General features: G+C 31.7%; 1 protein-coding gene across 2 annotated transcripts; it reads left to right on the forward strand.

Moving 5' to 3' along the window:
* Positions 1-2314: 2314 nt before the first annotated feature.
* Positions 2315-5048, forward strand: LOC129887132 (uncharacterized). 2 transcript variants are annotated; one of them, XM_055962092.1, is made up of 4 exons: positions 2315-2628; positions 2710-3134; positions 3394-4525; positions 4556-5048. In XM_055962092.1, the coding sequence occupies exons 1-4, from the start codon at positions 2536-2538 to the stop codon at positions 4778-4780; spliced, it is 1875 nt and encodes a 624-aa protein (XP_055818067.1). In that variant the 5' UTR covers positions 2315-2535; the 3' UTR covers positions 4781-5048. The 2 variants fall into 2 exon arrangements, with proteins under 2 accessions (XP_055818067.1, XP_055818066.1); XM_055962091.1 differs by having other exon boundaries at positions 2316-2628; positions 3394-5048.
* The last annotated feature ends 18290 nt before the right edge of the window (positions 5049-23338 follow it).

Below are 23338 nucleotides of genomic sequence, written 5' to 3' on the forward strand. Positions count from 1 at the left end.
AATATTCATAGTATAATTTTTCGATAAATAATTTTCAATTGGCCATCCTTCATTGTATGTGGCTACGTCACCATAAATATTATGACAAATATTTATGCTATTTTTTTTATAAAAAAAACTGTAAAATTAAAAATGGACAAATAAAAATTAATAGGAAAGAGTAAATAAGTAAAGCCATTAATTGTTGCTTGTACTTTTTGCTGTGAGATTCATCAATGCAAAACACCCAAAAACAAGTTGAAATTGAGATTTTGGGGAGAGGGTTTATTATCTTTATTTTTATTTTCATTTTAGTACTCTCTTCGTTTTTCTTTGTCAAATATTTTTTAATTTAATTTCTCTTTTTACTTATCAATTTTGACGAATCGAGAAAGAATAACTTTTTTCTTTCTATTATATTCTCAATTTATTAACATTGAGTTAAAGTCTTGGAAAAATATAGTGAGTAAATATATTTAAAACTCTATCAATTGATAGGGGTAAAATGATAAACTGACTATATTAATCATTGTTTATTAATAGGTGTGTCAAGTCAAAATTTGATAAGTAAATAGAAACGGAGGGAGTAAAAGAAAAGCAAATGGGAAAAGGGTAAATTAGTAAATTGACAAGGAAAAATAAATAAGGCGGGTATTGATTCACGCACTGTATTTATTATTTAATTTAATTTTATGTGTTATATTTTTCACCGGTTGTTGAACCCGAACCCGTGATCTGTAAACCGGAAATTACCGGTTTTGAAGGCGATTGCTGACCGATAATGTAATTTTAAGTTTTTTATTATTATTATAAAGAAATGACCACTCAAATTTAATTAATAATGAGATACTTTCTATCAAACAATTATAACTTCAATTTAATATATTGCTGGTTTAGGTACGACTGTAACAGGAAAAGATATTAGCCAATTAGAAATTTGGAATAAAAAGACCTAAATAGAAATATAGAATAAGGAATAAGATGATTTAATTGATTAGTCCAAACTAATTTGAAACTAAAAAGAGAGTCAAAACTCCAAACTAAACACACTAATTGCTTGTGTGTCACCTCACTTGTATATTCATTTAATGTTAATCAATATGAGATTGGTATAATTTGAGTGATTAAACTGCTCTTTTACTATGACTCTTATATATGTCATGTAATGTTTTTGTAAAATGTAAAAAAAAAAAAAGAGTTAATAGCTAAAAATATTTTGGGGCTGACTCTTTTGAGTCGAGTGTCTTCCGAAAACAGTCCCTCTATTCTCAGGTTTGCTTACATTCTACGCTTCTCATACCCGACTTATGATATTTCACTGGATATATTGTTGTTGTTGTCGTCGTCGTCTTAATTATATAATTTTATCGTATATAAAGTGGCGCCTCATCTAATATATATACATACCGGAAAACACTTCTTTCAAGATTTTCATTTGTGGAATTGAACTTGAAATCTCCTATTAACATTTTATTTGAATGGTTGTTATGTATTTCTCATATATCATATTGTATTGTATCACATTATATTAATATTTTTATTTTAATGAGTAAAATGCTTGAATAAATTGTATTATTCTCCATCGTTATATACAATCACACATCAATTTTTTGTGTGATATATTTACAGAAAAAGTAAGGTATGGGATAGAACTACAGTAAAAAGGTTGGATAAAGATTAAAATATAATTATAAAATAATTAGTAAAGACAAAATGAAAAGAAAAAATTTGGTAACAACGCGATCACACTAACATCTTGTTGGGATGTTTGTTATTCATTGTATTGTATTGTACTGTATTATTAGTTTAAAAAGCAATGTTTGTTTTGATTGTTACTTAAATTTTATCGTATCGTATCGTTTAGTTTAAATTCATTGTTAGATAACGACGAAAGTCTCATTTTATGTAACGATCAATTTGGTGTGATCGTGTCGCTACCTTAATATTTTTTTCTTATTTTATTTTTACTTATTATTTAATAATTTTATTTTATTCTTTACCTTATGTTTTCATAATCATTTTACCCCATACTTTTTTAAAAAAAATTTATCATTCAAATTATTAATATAAACAAATAACAACCATACAAACAAGGTGGAAAATTGAAGGTAGTGTATGTATTCTATTACTAGAGGAGCATGGTTATTAGTATTTTGAATCCAATGGACTATGGAGGCGTCTTGGTCAAGAAGTTTTTCTGTTAGTTCGAATTTAAATTTAATGAGATATCAAAAAAAAATAAAAATGGAAAAACCATACTGGCCAAAATACATACATTAACTCTGAAAATAGGTAGTAGAGCTGGGGGGGGGGGGGGGGGGGGGAGAGAGAATATGGCGTGCGTGGGTGGTTTGCCAGCGAAGATGCAGAAGGATCAATGCTTTCTCTTTGCTCAGGTCAAAGCTGGCACTCTGTATTAAGCTCCCCTCTCTCTCTTTTTCCTCTTCTCTTATTTACATCTCCATTTCCTCTCTCCCCCTTCCAACTCTCTCTCTTCACCTCGAAGAGGGAAAAATGAGTGTTTGAGAAGCTTTCACAAACAAGTTGAGCATTTTAATGGTTGATCATTATACATCAACCATGGCTGCCTCTCCTAATTCTTATATCACTTCTCCTGAAAAGAAACATTGGTGGATTAGCAATAGAAAGGTAAAGAAACAAAAAAAATCTATTCTTTTTTTCTCCCGCTAATCTAATGTATTTATGCTAATTATATGATTGATTACACAGATTGTTGAAAAATATATCAAAGATGCGAAATTTCTCATTGCTACACAAGAACCCAACGAGATTGCTTCGGCTGTTAATCTTCTCGACGCTGCTCTTGCTCTGTTACCTCGTTTTGAGCTAGCCCTCGAGTTAAAGGCTCGATCTTTGCTTTATCTCCGGCGATTCAAAGACGTCGCCGATATGCTACAAGACTACATTCCCAGCCTGAAAATGCCTGCCGATGAAACGTCATCGTCCACTTCGTCTTCTGGGTCATCGGACAACTCATCGACACAGTTCTCGAGAGAGCGCATGAAGCTTCTTTCGTCGGGTAATGGCTCACCGGGTCGTGATGAACCCGGTTTCAAGTGCTTTTCCGTTTCCGATTTGAAGAAGAAAGTTATGGCCGGACTCTACAAGAACTGTGATAAAGAAGGGCAATGGAGGTAATTTTTCTGTTCCATTGATTCGTACAATGGCTTGTAGATTACGCCATAACAGCTAGCTGTCTTTAATTGATAGGATTTTACTAATCTTTAATTTGTTTATTCCGTTCAAGTCATATCTATTTTGTTGCTTTGCTCTTCTTAGTATTAACTACTCCTTGAAAAATGTACATTATTAATTAAAATTGTTGGGACGAAAGCTTGAATCTATGGTGTACGAGTTGACTCGGACTCACACTCGTGATTATTTTTTTTCCAGGTACTTGGTTCTTGGTCAGGCTTGTTGCCATTTGGGTCTAATGGAAGATGCAATGGTTCTTTTACAGACCGGTAAACGCATTGCTACGGATGCATTCCGTCGCGAAAGCATTTGCTGGTCGGACGATAGTTTTTCGTTTGCCAAATTCCCAATCTCCGGTGAACCGGGCACAGGAAATAGCCAGCCTCCGACTCCTCCTAAAACGGAGTCTGAGAGCATTTCTCAACTGCTCAGCCATATTAAGCTCTTGCTCCGTCGAAAGACGGCTGCAATTGCAGCTCTTGATGCAGGTCTTTATTCAGAAGCTATAAGACATTTTTCTAAAATTGTGGATGGTCGTCGTGGGGCTCCACAAGGGTTTTTGGCAGAATGTTACGTGCATCGGGCATCAGCATATCGATCTTCTGGTCGAATTGCTGATGCAATAGCTGATTGTAATCGAACATTAGCATTAGACCCTTCTTGCATTGATGCTCTTAGAACTAGAGCTGCTTTGTTTGAAGCTGTTCGATGCTTGCCTGACAGTCTTCACGATCTTGAGCACTTGAAACTGTTGTATAATTCAATTCTACGGGATAGGAAGCTACCTGGACCTATATGGAAACGTCAATGTGTGCAATACAGGGAGATTCCAGGGAGGCTTTGTTCGTTGGGTGCCAAAATGCAAGAATTGAAGCAGAGAGTTGCTTCCGGTGAAACGATGAATGTAGATTACTACGCATTGATTGGTTTGGGGCGGGGTTGTTCAAGATCTGAATTGGAAAGAGCACATCTATTGCTCACTTTAAAACACAAGCCTGATAAATCAACAAGTTTTGTGGAGAGGTGTGAGTTTGCGGATGAGAAAGATGTTGAGTCTATAAGGGATCGGGCGAAATTGTCTTCCTTGCTATTGTATAGATTGATCCAGAAAGGTTATACAAAATTAATGACAACAATCATTGATGAAGAAGCAGCTGAGAAACAGAGAACTAAAGCAGCAGCTGCATTACAAGCAATGCAGCAGCAACAAGTTCAGCAAACTCAAGAATTACAACAATCTAGAACTGAAACAATCAGCAATGCAGCATCAAGAAGAGCATTAGAGGCTGCTGCTGCTTCGTCGAATACTACATCAAGAGTACCTTCAAAAGCTGCTGCTAATACTACTACATCACGAGAGGCTGCTGCTAATACTACTACATCACGAGAGGCTGCTGCTAATACTACTACATCATGTAACAACAGCAGGGCAGAAAGCAAGGTGGTGGTGTCAAGCTCAACAAATGCATCTTCATTTCAAGGAGTGTTCTGTAGAGACCTTGCAATTGTTGGGAATTTGTTGTCTCAACCTGGAACGGGGTTTAATCGCACAATTCCTATGAAATATGAGGCATTGAGCTGCTAAATGTTTAGGATTCATCGTGGAAATCCAATGAAGAACAATGATTTAATTAGCTTGGACAATGTTTATACTATCGGCTCGCTCATATGCTGGGGAATCTGAATTGGCACCAATATCTTTGTACAAAGGGCAAAAAATTGAATGTACTATTTGCAGCCGGGAAAATTTTGCTACTTTATTTTTATTTCTTTTTTGGTGTCAATCTTTTGGTCGCTTTTGCACTACATGTAATGTACATACTTAAATTCAGCACCTATATTATCTACCAGTACTACTTTTTGTTATTGTTTGCTTTGTAATATTATTTCACCTTGTCCTTTATTCATTTAGATTTGATGGAAGCCTACGGGAACTCCTAAAGAAGGGGTGATTTTAATGGTTCCATAGGAAAGGGAGATTGACAAAGTAGCAAAATTAAGCTTCCATCTCATGTCTTTATTTCTGCTGCTCTTCTTCACAGAAGTGCACAGTACAAAGGGCCAATGCATTAATTAGAGCAAGGGCATACTAGTACTACTTTGCTCTTCTTTTATGTCAGGCTTATATGTTCACCACCCTGCCAAAAACACTGACATTCTACTTGATTTCAATAAAGATGACTACTCTCCACCTCAAAGATATTTTTCTTTTACTAGAATTTCATGCTATATCAATTGTAATTTTGTCTTATTAGTAGGTTGTATGAATAAAATGATGGTGGAGTGGGCACGCAAAGTTGCATTAATTACCAAGAAAAGTGGACTATGAGAAGAGAGTTGTCTGTTTCAATATATAGGTGGATGAAAAAATGTACAGTAGTAGTAACTGATTAATGTAATTTTGGAGAAATTGAAAAACCATAGGTGATATTTATAGGAGTAGTAGGGGGTTTTCTGTTCAAACTTTTTTTCTATTGTCATTATCACATTTTTACTGTCATTATGGGTCCTCATTTAGTGCAGGACAGTGAGGTACGGGGTACTAAAATAAAAATAGGGGGACCTTGTTTAGCTAGCTTTTCTTTCTTCCACACTTTCCCCTTTTTTCTTCTCTTTCTGGGTTATTTTGGCTCAAATGTCGAAGTCTTACTCATCTACTTCCCCATACACATATGTCACCCATGCAAACGTAACATGTACTATTTGTTACCCTGTAACTACTTGTACAATTTCTTCTTTATCCATTAGAAGATAGATTTCTTGAGGTAAATTCGACTTAGACTAACATATCAAATATAGGGTGAGAGATAAAAAAGAATTAAACCTTTCCACATAATGCTACAACTTTACATTATCTTATTTAATCATCTCATATTTAAATTGTATCGGCCTAACTAATTTAGATTCAATCGGGGCTGAATAGTCATATTAAAGGATACAATACTCTGATTTGAAATGTTTTTATTTTCCTACCGTTCGAACTCAAACCTTTTTGAAGGAATTTCAACTTTCAACCATATGACTCTGTATGGTAGTGTTGCTACGTAAAGGGGCGAAGCTAGTGCAGAGCTTCCGAGTTAATGGGAATGGGAGTAAGCTAATGTTTGATTGAAAGTGGTGCATATCCCATTGAAGAAAGGAAAATAAGTATCACAATGAATGCTTGAACCAATGCAAGAACAAATATTCTCGTAGAGGTCGTCTGGCTTTTTGTGTAAGAAACTATAGAGTGCTTAGGAAATACCGAGTCTTTTTGTAAAAAAGAGGGGAAAAAAACTTTGTTATTACCAAAATCCCCATGTTAGTGTTCCCCACTCCCCACTTCCACCTAAATGGACCACTAATCGTACACTATATATCTTGCCTCATACAACAATAAAATAATAGCTTCAACTTTCACGGTACATGAAAATCTATTCATTCTTAATTAGAGATTTTATATCCAATAACGGAGAATTAATGAAACCTTCTTATGCAAGAAGTACTAAAAGTCCTCATAGCGAATTTTCTAAGGTGTAAATTCGAATTAATCAAGTTAATGACTTCTGAACATCGAATACGTTAAAGTAACAAAAAGACTAAGCTAAGTAATTTTTGATCAACTTATTATAGTATAAGAATTACAAATTAAAGTGAGAATATATACACATAAGTATGGTTAAATGATAAAATTGTATTTGCAAGACACATATGTTATATTATTAATTTAATATAAATATCGAATACTAATTTATTTTTTCGATCCTTTTATTGTATAATAAAGTTAGTGTTTGCAACTTTCCTTTCAAGTGACTTCAGAAGATGAAATCATCTTCCTTTTGTATACAACACTTCATCTTTTCCTTTCCTTTTAATTGTTTCCTATGTATGGATAGGGTTGTAGCACTTTGCTTCTACACTAATCAACTCATTTCGTGATTCCCAAACTCCACATTGGGGAAAGTAAAAATTCCAAGAGGACCATCTTACCATGTTCCCCCCTTTTCCACTTTAAATGATCCAAAATACTAATATGAAGTCTCAAGTATTTTGTAGTACCATTTATGCAAATGTTTGACAAAATTGTAATGTGCAATGAATATTAATATTGATTAACAACATAATGATAATTAAAGGAGGTAATAACATGGGGTTATAATTAATGAGAGTATATACTGATACTTCCCTGGCATTCTGGGGTTTTATAGATAGCAATCATTCATCATATGTAAGATAGAGAAAAAGAAAAGAGCATAAAGAGAAAAGAGTCACGTGCAGCCCATAAAGAATACTCTGCAATCTGGAAATGTGGGTGACCAGTGAGGATTAACGAATCTAGATTAAGAGCAAGAAGACAACAAAGTACTATGTGATTGATTTCTATTTATTTACTAACATCTAATTGATCAAACATTTGTACAAAATTGTTGCTATTATTTTGGCTTATCATTACCAAAAATGAGGAATAGCAAAATCATTCATTGTGTAATTAGCATTGGCTTATTGTAAGTTCATCACGTACCAATAAATGTCGATACACTATTACTAGAAACAAAGATTTTTTTCATCACAAATCAGTGAAAAATTTGTTCTATAAAATATGATATTTTCACTCATTTTTCTATGAATCATGATCTTTCTCTCCGAAATGGTGAAAACTTTTCAGTAAGACCCATTCCATCAAAATATGTGTTTATCACGAAACATTTTTCAAGGGAGAAATAGTCAATTTTTTTTATAGTGATAGTTTAAGTTCATTTGATTAGATCATCTTAAACCAAACAAGATTTGATTAAGAAGGGGAAAAGGATTGCATCGTGTGATGTGTGAATTAGGCTTACTAGGCAAATGTTACGATTACTAAACTTGTTTGCTGATTAAGAGTCTGACATTTAATTGGAAAAAGCTAAAATGTAAGAATAAAAATTAGATTAAAGGGGAATAGGAGTAAGTGGGTAAAAAAGTGGAAGGACAAGTTTTGCAGTGAAAGTATACATACTCTGCAAAAACAAGTTTGAATTTAGCAATCTTTGCAAGTAGTTTCTCAAATCTCAATGTTAGTAAAAAAATTAGTTTATGAAACTTTCAATGCTAATTCTGACAGGGAAACAATATAATATTCTTATCCTATGGGTAAAGCACGATAACATTGATAATTAAATTATTTTAATATTATATATAATTAGACTATCAAATTGAAAAAACATCCTCTCTATCGAGAAAGAAAATTTACATTTTAAGTAAAGTATAAAAGTAATATTGTCTTGAGGCGAAAGTGAAGCTATTAGCACTGTTTTCTAAAGGGTATCTTTTGATATACGGTTACTTATATTAATTAACTTTTACTTTGAACTGTAGATACAAACCCCATTTCCCATTTCCCACATATTTGTATAAGCAGATCTTATAAGTTGATTAAGTTTTCCAAGTGTTGGTTCATTGAGAACTGAAAAATGTGAGGTAATAATCCTACTTCTATGTTGTCACCTTTTTGTTACTTTCATTTTTAACTATAATGTGATATCATCACATAACTTGAAAGAACCAAAATTATCTGCAAGATATTATCGTTCTGTCCTAAATTACATGACACTTTTTTAATTTTTAAATTCAAATAAATCAAATTTATTGAATAAATTTTTAAATCGTTAAATATTATGACTTATAGTACTTTTAAGTAATTTTTATATATGTAAAAAAAAAATCAAAAAATATATAAAAAAATTTAATTATATAATTTACAATCAATATTAAATTATTTGATTTATGAAATTCAAACCATGTCACGTAAATTAAGACAAGTGAGTTTTAATGTTCTTGTACTTCCTCCTTCCCATATTTATTTATCACATTTTCGTTTCGCACTTCCTTGAGAAATCTTATGTAAGAAGTGTTTTATACTAATTTAGCCTTAACTTTTAAAAATATAATTAATATTATTTACTTAAAAGGAAATAAAAAAAATTAATTAATTCTATCGATCTTAATTTTATAGCAAACATTTTGAGATGAATATTCTTAATAATATTAACGACTAATTTAGGACGAGGAGAGTAATTCATTTTAAATACTTATGAGAAAGATATTTTTTGCGCTCAACATTTATATAGTACCTAACACATTCATTCAAGCCTATAAAGCAATTAAACGGTTTAATCATCCAAGTACATTTTGACTTGTAAAAATTCCTTGATTATAATAGGATGGTACTAATATTTACTAAGTACTATGATTCAACTTAATTTTTTTCGTCATATTCCACATTAATCTACTAGGACCTTAGCAGCTATAATTATCTTGGTAGGTCGAATGTGGAGTCTTCAATTGTGAAAAAAAAAAGGTTGGTATATATATATATATATTAAATAATAGTATATACTTATAATAAAATAAAGAAAGAAAAAGAGAAGAAAAAAGGGGGCGCAATGGGGGAACACGTGATGTTTGAATGTTGGGGACATGGGAAAGAGAAGTCGTGGCCAGATAAGGAACAGTAGTTGTAAAGTGTGTATTAGCAACACACATATATATATATATAAATTTTCATTAACGAGTTTAAAATATGAAGAAGTAAATAATAATAAAAAAGAATGAGATTGCATATCTCTTAAACTCGAGGGTCTTTCGAAAACAGCCGTCCTACCTTTCAAGGTGGAGGTTAGGTCTGCGTACACTCTACCCTCCCTAGACCCCACATTATGGAATTATACTGGGTTTGTTGTTGTTATTGCATATCTACTATATATACATAAAAAATATTTTTAACTATATATTTATAATATAATTTTTATCAAAGAAAATTCAAATGAATCCCTCGTTCCGGTTTTGAATATATATATATATATATATATATTATATGATGTCACTCGCTCCATCCTCTGTGAATGCATGTGATTTTCTTCTCTAATCTTATGGATTTCACACTCACTTCATGTGCGCTCTCTCTCTCTGACTTTGGTTTTGGCCTTTCTATTGCCATTGTAATACCTATTCAAAACTCCCTTAATTATTTGATATTTGCTTTGACTTTTGATTAATTTAGATTTAAATTGTGTGTATTTATTAAAGAAGCAATTATTCCTCTTTATTTCAATTTACGTAAAGGTATTCTGTTGGACAACAACAATACAACATACTTATAGAATCTTTCAAAAATAGGATTTAAAGAAAGTGATTTATATCCAATCTTATTAATTCGTATCTTATGAAAATAAAGAAGCTACGCGATATTAGTGTGGAAACAAAAATTGCAAGGGGTGAAAAAGAAAATAGTAGCTACACAATGATCAATGAGTACATCCATGACTTTTAATCTCTGCAGATTCTTCTTTTTTTTCTGTTCAATTAAAACAAAATTAATACCATGTTGTGGCAACGATGTTCCCATACTGTGTTTGAATTTTATAGCAACCCTACATTTCCAGATCAGTCAAATCATGTGCTCCTCTTTACATCTTTTCATCAATTTCACAAGTTTATGATTCTTTCTTCTTTTGTCTTTATTAATTAAAATCACAACCATATTGTTAAATTTGAATTTCATTAACATGTTGAAACTTTTTTGAATATATATATATATATGCCATGACAAGCATTAGAAAGGGTCACTTTTTTAATTTTTGTTTTTAATGCAATAAATTAAATCAGTCACAGGACAAGGGTGATCAAAGTGATGCAAGGGTTTCCCGTGCAACAAATTTTAGTTTAATAAATTAGCTCAACCTCTCTTTAGATCTCTTGCAAAGATAGTAATTGATTTCACATGTATGTCAATAAAAAATTTATAATTATTAGTATTCCGTTATGGCTTTTAATTATTTACATTTGTTAGTCAGAAACTCATTCGTTGTAAACCTTTAATTAACGCACCAAATAATGTATAGTACCTTATTTATTTGTTTATTGACTTAAGATCTGAATTTGAATTTAACACAATCATTCTTCATAAATATAATGACCGTTTACACGTGCCAACTGTTCAAGATTGTGGACGGCTGTTATTTTTTTTTTTCCAAAGTAATATTCCATTCTCATTTTAAAATCACTACTAAAAGTCGAAGAATTACGACAAATAAATTTCATAGCTAAACAATGAAAATCTCATGCTAATCTCATTTAACTATGGATTAGTAATGAATTATAAAAAAAAATCAGTTAGTTATGAACATTTTAGCGATAGATAAACTAGAAATTGCCTATAAATTGTATAGCTAAGTTCATATTTTCTTGCCAAAAGCATTTGATGATATAGCAATACGTCCATGACCTAATATTTTGCGGGATTTTTTATCTTCTATTGGAAAGGGTCATACACAAAAACAAATTTTAAACTGAACGAATTCTGTAAGTTCAACTAGACACATTATTTTCTGTTGGACCCAAACATGCAGAAACAAATGACGCTCTAGATCGTGGATTTGCGTGGGGTTGTACAACTTGTAAACTTGAGTATTTGAACATTATGTGATGTGAATTATCCAACAAAATGCATGTGCCACACTATTTTGACCTAATCTAATCAAATACAAAGGCAACTAGGGATTCTTATTGGTCAGTTGACTATTCCATTCCGTCATAAAACTAACAAAGAGGGGGAAATAAATTAACATGTATAGACATAGTAAAAGCCATGGTTAATTTTATACTATTAAAAAGATATTATTTTTTCATCGAAAAAAGTTCAGTTGCTATTTTTACATATTTTAATTGTATGAGAAAAAAATGGTAATATTTTCATAGAAAAAAATTAGGAAGTCCCACTATTTCAAATTTTAAAAAAATTCTATTTTTTTATCATGCATTTTTTCAGTGAGCTGATTTTATAGAAAATAAGTGGAAAAATCTTATTGTGTAACACAAGATTCGCGATGGAGAAAAACTATATTTCCAATCAGTGTCAGTGAATAGAAGAAAATATCTTTTTACTTTTCCTTGTAAATATATAGCTTTTATTGAGCAAGCTTAGTTAAATATAGGACCAATAGAAAGTGGGATAAAATTTCAAAGGGTTTGAATGAGTGAACCTCTCTTTGATATTGGTTAGGGACAAATTTCTTTAAATGTTTACTAATCTTGAAAAATGGTGTGTTAATTTTTTAAGATATAATGACTCAAAACTAAAAGAAAAATTAAGTTTTAAGTACTATTTCTTAACTTAATCAAAAAATAGTAATTTTCCGTTCCAATCAAATATGGTTGAAATCGAAATTCCTTCTAAGGGCTTTTCAATCAAACCACACATCCAACTCCCTTACCCAAGGCAAGTAGGCCGATCTTAATCTAAAATGGGCCTACAGAATATGGGCCTAAAAAAACTACTTTTTAATAAATAATTACTGATTTTAGTAATATTTTTTATTTATTACTTTTTATAGCAATATATATCAATATTATGATATATCTATCATGTATTAAAAGTGAATTATGCATTCAATATAAATGTATTATAAGTGTTTTAAAATATATTATACTTGTTTGGTAAGAAATTGACACAATGTATTATAAGTGTATTAAAGTATGTGATAAATATATTATTCATGAATAAAACTTGTATTATATGAGTTTTATAAATTATTCTCGTTAATATGTATTAAAATTGTATTATAAGTGTTTAGTGAAAAAAATATTATTACTATAAATGATAAATATTTTCTTAATGTAGTACATTTATGTAAATTTCCCATTATTTATTCAAATTGGATCCAACCCAAACTATTTAACCTTAATAGATTCATGACCCAAATTATTTATCCTCTTACCCACTTTCTCCTTTTAATTTCGCGCATGACATCATGTTGACGTCAGCATCATTGCTATGAAATAGTCCTCTCTGATACTCCATTTGTATATCGATACCATATTAGTATCATATAGGATTAAGCTTAATTCTCTGTAATACCCTATCGGTATATTAATAGCCTATCTGTATCATATGGGATTGAGCTCTTTTTAAAAAAAATAAAAAAAAAATAATTAAGAGAAAATTATTAAAATCACAATCTTATTTATTAAACTATAAATTATTAGAAAATATATTTTTTGTGATATTCTGTCGATATATTGATTGTCACGATTCTGACTCGCCGTAATTGACATTCACTCTAATCCTCCGGTGGGAGAAACACTAATATAACCCAACTAAGCAGTAATAACAAGAGATAGACAATTAAATATGTGAAAACATGTTTAAATATTTTTTTAAAAATTGAGTTCCATAAACTCAGTATGTTAACAAACAAAACATAAACAATGCGGAAATCAACCTCTATAACTTGAAAGTCATTGTATCAAAACTTTACTAACCAACAAGTTTAAAGAAAATGGGATGCAACCCCAAAAAAAATAACATAAAACAAGAGTCTGAAAGGTCTAAGTCCTGGAAGGAAGGACCAAGACTGGAAAGAATTCACGGAAGTCTGAAAGAACTGACTCACCCTTGAACTTTGAAATCAGCGATCTCCTATTTGAGGTCTCTCAACAGGAACCTGAAGATGCCCTATACTCAACAAACAAAGAGCAAGTGCAAAATCAGTACACAAAACAATGGTGTACTGGTAGGATCACGTAGCTATTGCAGTAAGTGAGATATGTAGCAAGTAATTGCAACACAGAATTCACATATATATAGAATACTTTGCCTATATAAAATACTTTGCCACTTGTCATCTCATATTAGTACACTTACATTTACAAAGGTCAACAGTATCAATTACAATTCATAGTCAAGAATGGTTCTCTCATGGAACCTACACTTCACTTGTTAGTGTGTCGGAATGTGACACTCGATCCAATGTTGTGTCGGAATGTGACACCCGATCCAAAGACGCGTCGGAATGTGACACCCGATTCAATCAAACACAGCACAATCACAATCCACAATAAATAATTCACATACTTGCGCAATCAAGTAACAGGTTTATTGCACGTTATTGACAATAAACAATCATTTCATGTGGTTCATTTCATCTTTCTCAATTCACATACATATATGTATACAAATGAAGTTGTTAACAAGCACATATGACATATATGGGAAGACAAAACCATCACCTACCTCAAAACCAAATCTTGAAAAATCTAAACTGCTGGAGCTTTCCCTTTCCGATGCCTTTCGATTTGTTCTTGGTCTAAAAAAGTCATACATATGCAAAGAATCAACAAAATAGCCTAATTTATCCGAATTATAACAAAATACCAATCCTTCGCCAAACACATGATCCTAATGCCCAACTAAGGCTTTTCCCACGATTAATTTTAGGTTGAAACCCTCCCTCAATAATAACAAACATGATTCTAAGTTCTAAGATGTGAAATATGGATTAAGAGAGTAATTAACTCACCTTTAGCGTGATAATTAATAGAAAAAAAATGAGAAACTTCCCTAGGTAGCCCCTTAGCTCTCAAGAACGAAGTTTTGCAGAAAATAATATTTTTTCAATTTTTAATCCCGACTGGTCCGCCACAACGGCCCCGCCATGGTGGAAATAATCACGCTCTGGCGAGATGCACGGAGACAAAATATTGGGATTTGATTCCCAAGCTCCCATTTTGCAATACACCCTTAACCCATGATGTTCTAAAATCAATACTTCACTCCAAGTTCAATTACGGGAGTTATACTAGCCCGAATACAAATTCCTAAAGCCGTATAGGCTCCGTATCATCTTGGATATCAATTCCAATGAACAAACTAATAATTAAATCCCTCATCCATTAAAAAATTACCCTAGACCTCAACTGACCCAGATTTCGTCTAAGTTTGACCTAGACTCAATATTTTTTCAAGTCACTACCCAAAAGTTTTGCTAACCCAATTTTCTTTTTCATTGGCTTATCCATAACGATGGAAACATGTCGTTATATTTATACCATATCGATATCATATAGGATTGGGCTTGATCTTCTGTGATACTCGTCGATATATTGATACTAGGGCTGTTTATCGGACGGATTATTATGCTTAATGGTTCGGCTTAACGGTTATCGACTTTTAAAAGTACTAATCCGTTATCCAACCTATAAGATATCGGTTGGTTCGGTATCAGATTAGCAATTATCCGACGGTTATCAGGCGTTGTATCGGTTAAGTATAGCATGACTTGATGCATTTGAAGCCTCACTTTCACCTATCACCTTATCACTTTGTTCGGCCATGCTAGAAGTTAAAGACTTTGAGTCCCTGTATTTCAATCAACAACCCAAAAATAAGCTACGATATGGATAATCAATTTTATACCAATAGTTTAATAACGCCAAAATCAGTGAAGCACATACCAAAATTAGCAGAAATAATCAAAGCAGATTCGAAATCGATTTAGACATAAAGTGAGGATTTAGCACATTAACATAAAGAATCAGTGATCAAAGATCTGAAACCTCAAAGAAATTCATGCTTTAGCCAAAATTCACAACAAGAGTAAACATACATCAAAAGAACATATTGGAAAATCAATAGACAGAAATAAGAAATTGAAAAATGAGAAAACAAACCTAGACGGATCTTTCCAGATCTATCTTTAACGTGCCAAAATCTCAAGCTTTAGTCTTCGTCGGCGTTTACTAGCTGTCACCTTCTGGTCGCTGTTATGGTTAGCAGAAAACATATAAACGTTTTGTATGAATAAGTTATGTCACTTAAGATATAACTTTGTAGGTTCTAAAATTAAACTTATGACTCTATCGGCATAAGCTTTTAGAAACTAAATGATGCCTCGTATCTTGTAAGATATAACTTGTGCTTTGAGGTTTTTATAAGAAAAAAATAAAAAATAAAAAATTGTCTTGTAAAGTATAACTTGTGTCTTAAGAGTTTTTTTAGTTTTTTCTGAAAACAAAAGATTAAAGATCACAAATTAGTTAGGCAAAAATTAAAAACCATCTCAAAATAGAAAATTCATGCAAATATAACCTTTGGACTGAAAAAGTCATCCAACATCTATAAAATTGTAGACCGTGTTCTAATATTCTCATAAGATTTAAACTTTCAGCCAAATTGCGTTATGAATGTAATACCCTATAACTAAATAAGGACAAATAGGTCTTTAGATTTTTTTAAAAAGAAAAGAGAAGCAAGAGAATGGGCTTGAGCCCATTGCATGTGCTAAGGGTTCAGATGGTTGTTGAACTTGTCTCTGTTTTTCTGTCGAAAGAACAAAGAAGAAAGGAATTCTTTTTAAAAAGTTTGATTCTAAAACTAAAGAGAGAAGCGAAAGAGAATGGTAAGTTTCTGAACTTGATTTATAGATTTAATTTGTATCTACTGCTACACAATTGGGGGTTGAATGTTTATGAAATATGAGTTAACACGAAATTGAAATAAATGTGATTATAGATTGACCGAAGGAATACGTACGGATTACTCTAGGGACGAACTTGGTATTTCAACGCGAGTACTGTAAGTAGTAATCTTACCACAATTTGTATTTTTATAACTCCCATGATTTATACAAAGTTTATAAAGTGAATGTGTTATCGAATATTTCGAACTTGCATATGGGACAAGTCTTTAACTTAATATGATATTGAAACGGTTATGTGAGATGCTCTCACTTATATAAGACTTGTTTATTGTTAATTGAAATATAATTTACCATTATGGAAAAGATTTGTTATTTACTGGAAAGTAATTATCTTGATATATATGTTTTATTTTTCATGGTTTAAGTTTTATATAATGTGAATTTATAAGAACTTGAAGGTCTTATAATATTTGAAAAATGCTTTTACTAGTTATAAAGAAAAGTATATGTGGGAGTAGACCTTGATGAATTCCGTAGCTAATGGCTGGTTCGTTAGACCTGGTGCACCTTGTATTTACAGATTACCGATATAGCCTTCGCTAGTGGGAAGGTAGAACTACCATACCATTACCGATAACCCTTAAAAAGGGATCTTCTGATATGAGTATTAGACTCCTTTATGAGGGGCCAGACCGATTACATGATTCATTCTTGGAAACCTCTAAATATAAGATTTGATATGAAAGTATTTATTGAATTTATTACTATATGTTTACATTGATTTTGCTTACATGAGGCCAATAAGATTTGATTATTGTCATTTTTTTGCTTTGAAAAGGCATTTATCACATGATTTTGATTATCGCACTAGCATGTTTTCTGAATTGTCCCTTATTAAAAAAGTTGTGGTTAAGTGTTATTACTCATTGAGCTAGCGTCTTATTCTCCGCTAAATGTTTTTACAGAGAATTCAGGTGGCATTGGCGATGATTTCATTAACTAGAGAGTGCGAATTGATAGTATCTGGTGAGCTCCGCATTGCTTCACGTGGAAAGAATTTATTGAGTTGTTCTGGTTTCTTTTCTTTTAAAAACTCTTAGAGTCGCTCCATTTGTCCTTTCTCTATTAGAGTCATAATTATTCATTCGTATTGAAGTTATGTGACTAGTTTTAAACTTCTTTTTCTTATTTGGAGATGAATTGGTATTAGTATGTGGCGATTGACTTATTGATAGATATGATGCCTTGTTTTAGAGTTGTTGTTAGTTGTGTTGTTGATTTCTGAGATAGGAAAATATGGATAGATCCAAAAACAGAGGAAACTTTATCCGATTTTTCTGTAGAATTTTGCTAAGGCTTGCTTTGGGACTCGTTTCCCTTAGCGCCGGTCACAACCTTAAATTTGGTCGTGACAATAAGTTATGGGAGAATTATTTACTGAGTTAATAGTTAAAATCATCCTTAAAATTGACACACTTTCTCAAATGAACACCTAAATTATGAGAAGTCTTAATTATCCTTCTCAAACAAAGATTCTTGGATCTATTTACCCATAAACTATGAGAAGTCTTAATTACCCCCTCAAACTTGAATTTTTGAAATTATCTGCCCCCTAATATGCCACATGATTTTAAAAAATTACTCTGTTTTAATTTATATGACTCGCTTTCCTTTTAAGTAAATTCTAAAAAAAAATAACACGTTTTTATATTTAATAAAAAAATTATCTTCATTCCTATTTATATAATGTAGTTTGACTCGAAATCAAGTTCAAGAAAGATGTGTTCTAAAATAAGTCATAAATATTTGTGTAACAATAATTATTTCATTAGGAATAAAATGAAAATTTTAAAGCTAAATTCTTTAATAAATATAAAAATATGTTATTCCTTCTGGATTTTCTTAAAAGGAAAGTGAGTTATATAAATTGAAACATAGTAATTTTTTAAAATAATGTGGCAGATTAAGGGGCATATAATTCCAAAAATTCATGTTTGAGAGGATAACTAAGACTTCTCATAGTTTAGAGGGTAAATAGTTTCAAGAATCTATGTTTGAGAGGGTAATTAAGACTTCTCATAGTTTAAGTATGCATTTGATAAAGTTTTTTAAGTTTAAGAGTGACTTTAACTATTAACTCATTATTTATTAAATATAGTTGTTCAAAAAAGGGATAACTGTTGAAAATTTTAGGGCTTAAACTATAATCTTTACCTTTGAGCACTGAGGTCCAGCCTTTATTTTCATTTTATTCTACATGTTAGAGAATTAGTGGTTGTCCACTTTATACTAGTGAATGCTTTTTGTGTGGGACCCACTTAAAGTGGGCAAGTTACCCACTATATATTTTCTCTCCCTCTGCCTATAAATTGCCAGATTTTGTCAATAAAATGATATACACAGAGTTATCTTCTATCTCTTTTCTCTTATGATTTCTATCTCTTATTAAATTTATATATTTTTTCTCCCTCTGGCTATAAATTGCCAGATTTTGTCAATAAAATGATATACACAGAGTTATCTTCTTTCTCTTTTCTCTTATGATTTCTATCTCTTATTAAATTGTCATGTTAGTTCATAACACGTTATTAACACGAACCTCCATCACTTTGAGCTATTTTTAAGAAGGTAACAAAAAAGGGTAAGAATTTTATTTTCTTAAAATGTCTAATATCTCCAAACTTGAATTTGTTGCTCTTGACATTTCTGGAAAGACTACTCATCGTGGGAACTAGATGCCGAAATACATCTAAAATTTACAGACACCATCAAAGATGACAATACGGCATCTAGTCAACACCGTTCCAAAGCCATGATATTTCTTCGCCACCATCTTGACGAGGGGCTAAAATTACAATATCTCACATTAAAAGATCACCTTAAACTGTGAAAGAATCTTAAATAAAGATATGACCACCTGAAGTTGGTCATCCTTCTACAAACACGTCATGATTGGCTAAATATGAGATTAATGAATTTTAAAAATATAATTGAATATAATTCTGTCTTGTTTAGAATTATAGCTCAATTAAATTTATGCAGAGAAGAAATCACTGAGCAAGATAAACTTGAAAAAACATACTACATATTTCCACCCGCGAATATGCTCCTGCAGCAATATCGCGAAAAGAGGTTTAAAAAATATTCTGAATAACTTTCTCACCTTCTGATTGTTGAACGCCACAACGAACTGCTAATGAAAAATTATAATAGTCGTTCTGTTGATTCTTTACTACTTCTTGAAGTGAATCAAACAAATTATAACCAACGAAAAAAGGTCATGGCCCCAGTCGTGGTTGTGATCGAAGAAAAAATTATAATTATGATGTTCGGCTTGTACCAAAAAATGATCAGCAGTATATAAAGAGGGGTAAAAAGCTAGAAATTTTACCAAAGAAAAATTCAGAAAGTATATGTCATAGATATGGAGGTATGAGGCACTGGTCACAGACTGCCGGTCATTAAAATGTCTGATTCAGCTATATCAAGCATCCTTGAAGAGAGCAAAAAATAATACAGAGACAAACTTTATCTCTGAAGATAATATTGAGCCTATGCATCTGGATGTAGCTTATTTCTTTAATTTTCCATAACACAATACGATTATTGATAAGCCTAATAATATTTAAATAATTTCTTGTTGTTTATTTGTCCGTACTAAATAATATGTTTGTATTTTTCTAATCCATGTAAATAAATAAAATTTGTGTAATAAGTCATGTTTTAATTATAATATTTACTTTAATTTCTTTTTGAAAAAAAATGGATATACCTCAAATTTTGTTTGGATCAATGATCAATCACGAGAATATTTATGTAATTGATAGTGAAATAATTCATGCTAATTTTAAAGACGGGAAATATTTTTCCAACTTACTTAGAAGAAAAGCAAATGTTACTACAATTTTTGATAATTCAAAAAGGATTGAAGGCCCCAGAAGAGCTATTATATTTCTACTTAAAGAGACAAAGATTGTTATAGACGATGCACTATTCTCTTCTAAATTCTCAAGAAACTTGTTAAGTTTTAAAGATATCCGCAGAAATGGATATCATATTGAGACAGTAAATGAAATGAATACTGAATATCTTGGTATAACCAAGAGTGTCTCAGGCAGAAATATATTTTGCAAAAATTACCAACTTTGTCGTCGGAGCTATATTATGCAAAAATTAGTGTAATTGAAGCACATTTGATCATAATCCAGAAGTTTACCTATCTAAATACATTTGTGTTATGGAATGATCGAATAAGTTATCCTGGATCAATAATAATGAGACGAATTCTTGAAAATTCAACTGGACATCCGTTAAAGAAGCAAAAGATTCTTATGAATGATAAATCTTCATGTGTTGCTTGTTATCAAGGCAAATTAATTGCCAGACCATCGACTCTGAAGGTTGGCATCGAATCTCCTAGCTTTTTAAAGCATATACATGGAGATATATGTAGACCTATTCATCCACCAAGTGAACTTTTTAGATATTTTATGGTCCTAATAGATGCATCATCTAGATGATCTCATCTGTGCCTCTTATCATCTCGCAACCTGGCGTTTGCGAAGCTATTAGCACAAATAATAAGATTAAGGGTGCAATTTCCAGATTATCTATTAAGGCCATTCACCTTGATAATGCTGAAGAATTTACATCACAAGCTTTTGATGATTATTACTTATCAATTGGGATAAAAATTGAACATTCTTTTGCACCTGTAATACTCAAAATGGTCTTGCTGAGTCATTTATTAAGCACCTACAATTGATAGCAAGACCTTTACTAAGGAAAATAAAATTGTCAATTACTGTTTGGGGTCATGCTATCTTACATACAGCAGCACTTGTACGTCTTAGACGACACATTATAATAAATACTCTCCTTCACAATTAGTATTTGATAATGAGCCAAATATAGTCCATCTATGAATTTTTGGATGTACAGTATATGTGCCTGTAGCACCACCACAACGTACAAAAATGGGACCTCAATGAAGGTTGGATATCTATGTTGGGTTTAACTCACCCTACATAATTTGACACCTTGAACCGTTGACTGGAGACTTATTCACTGCTCGATTTGTAGATTGTCGGTTTGATGAAACAACTTTCCCGCCATTAGGGGAGAGAAAAAGAAACCCGTAAGAGAAATTGCGTGAAAAGTTTCATCACTATCTCATTTTAATCTACGTAACCGCACATGTGAGTAGGAGGTCCAGAATATCATCCACTTACAGAAAATAGCAAATCAAATGCCAGATGCATTTACTGATTTGAAACGGATAACTAAGTTAGATATCTCTGTAATGAATATTTCTATCCGAATTGATGTTCCCAAAGGACCATCTACTAGTATCATAGCTTTTGAATCCCAAACACGCCTGAAGTTTGGTAGACCATTGGGTTCAAAGGATAAAAATCCTAGAAAGAGAAGCGTGAGAAATAATAAAGATGATACTACACAAGAACCTCTTGAAGAAGGTTAAGATTTGAGTAATCCTGATATTCCTGAAGAAATCAGTGAACCCGAGACTCAAGTGAATGAAGAACTTTCAATAAGTTCTACCGGTGATGAGATAAATTTAGATCGATCAATAATTACGGTGGATAATATTTTTGCATATAATGTTGCACTTAACTCCTCATGCAAGATAGTGAAAGTCTTGAGCCTAAATCCGTTGAAGAATGTCGACGTAGATGTGATTGGCCAGAATGGCAAAAGGTAATTCAATCAGAATTAGACTCACTTGCAAAACGTGAGGTTTTTGGACCTATAGTTCAAACCCCTGAAGGTGTAAAATCAATTAGCTATAAATGAGTTTTTGTGCGAAAATGAAATGAGAGAAATGAAATTGTAAGATACAAGGCACGCCATATTGCACAATGATTCTCTAAAAGAGTCGGGGTCAATTATGAAGAAACATATTCACCTGTTATAGATGGAATAACTTTTCGATATCTCATCAGTTTAGTTGTACAGAAAAATCTTAAAATACATCTAATGGATGTAGTTACAGCTTACCTTTATGGTTCATTTGATAATGAAATTTATATGAAAATCTCAGAAGGATTAAAATTGTCTGAAGCATATAATAAGTCTCGGGAGATGTACTCAATAAAATTGCAAAGATCATTATATGGTCTAAAACAATCAGGGCGTATGTGAATTAATGTACAACAAGTTCGTTCAAGTGATAATCTTGCAGATTTATTCACAAAGGCATTACCAACATCAACTTTTGAGAAGCTAAGATATAAGATTGGAATGCGTCGTCTACAAAATATCAAATGAAGTTTTCATCAGGGGGAGTAAAATACGCGTTGTACTCTTTTTCCCTTAACCATGGTTTTGTACCACTAGGTTTTCCTAATAAGATTTTTAATGATGCAGCACTCAAGGCGTATTACCAGACGTGTGTACTCTTTTTTCTTCACTAGGTTTTTTCGCACTGTATTTTTCCTAATAAGGTTTTAATGAGACACAATATTTATGGATGTTCCCGATAACTATGTATATTATTTCTTGTAAAAAAAATTTGAGTCACATTTCACATGGACATCCAAAGGGGAGTGTTAAAGAATTAGTAGTTGTCCACTTTATACTAGTGGATGCTTTTTGTGTGGAGCCCACTTAAAGTGGGCAAGTAGACCATTATATTTTTTCTCTCCCTCTGACTATAAATTGCCAGATTTTTGCAATAAAATGATATACACAGAGTTATCTTCTTTCTTTTTTCTCTTATGATTTCTATATCTTATTAAATTGAGACATTAGTTCATAACACTACTATAGTTATTATGTAAAATAATAAAAAGTTGATGGTAAATGAGAAAGACTTTTTTCTCACCGAAATTAAACATTTTGTATTATTGAATGAATGAACTATATAATTTAAATGTATCCTTAGCATCATGTACAATCCAACTTGA

Source organism: Solanum dulcamara, chromosome 4 (assembly GCF_947179165.1).
Source record: "Solanum dulcamara chromosome 4, daSolDulc1.2, whole genome shotgun sequence".
In the NCBI taxonomy this organism is placed as follows: Eukaryota; Viridiplantae; Streptophyta; class Magnoliopsida; order Solanales; family Solanaceae; genus Solanum; species Solanum dulcamara.

Bases quoted from the DNA above. Each gene is read 5' to 3' on its own strand.
- LOC129887132 (XM_055962091.1), top strand. From the start codon at position 2,536: ATGGTTGATCATTATACATCAACCATGGCTGCCTCTCCTAATTCTTAT. The intron at 2,629-2,709 runs GTAAAGAAACAA...TTGATTACACAG, and splicing joins GGTGGATTAGCAATAGAAAG to ATTGTTGAAAAATATATCAA. The intron at 3,135-3,393 runs GTAATTTTTCTG...TTTTTTTTCCAG, and splicing joins GATAAAGAAGGGCAATGGAG to GTACTTGGTTCTTGGTCAGG.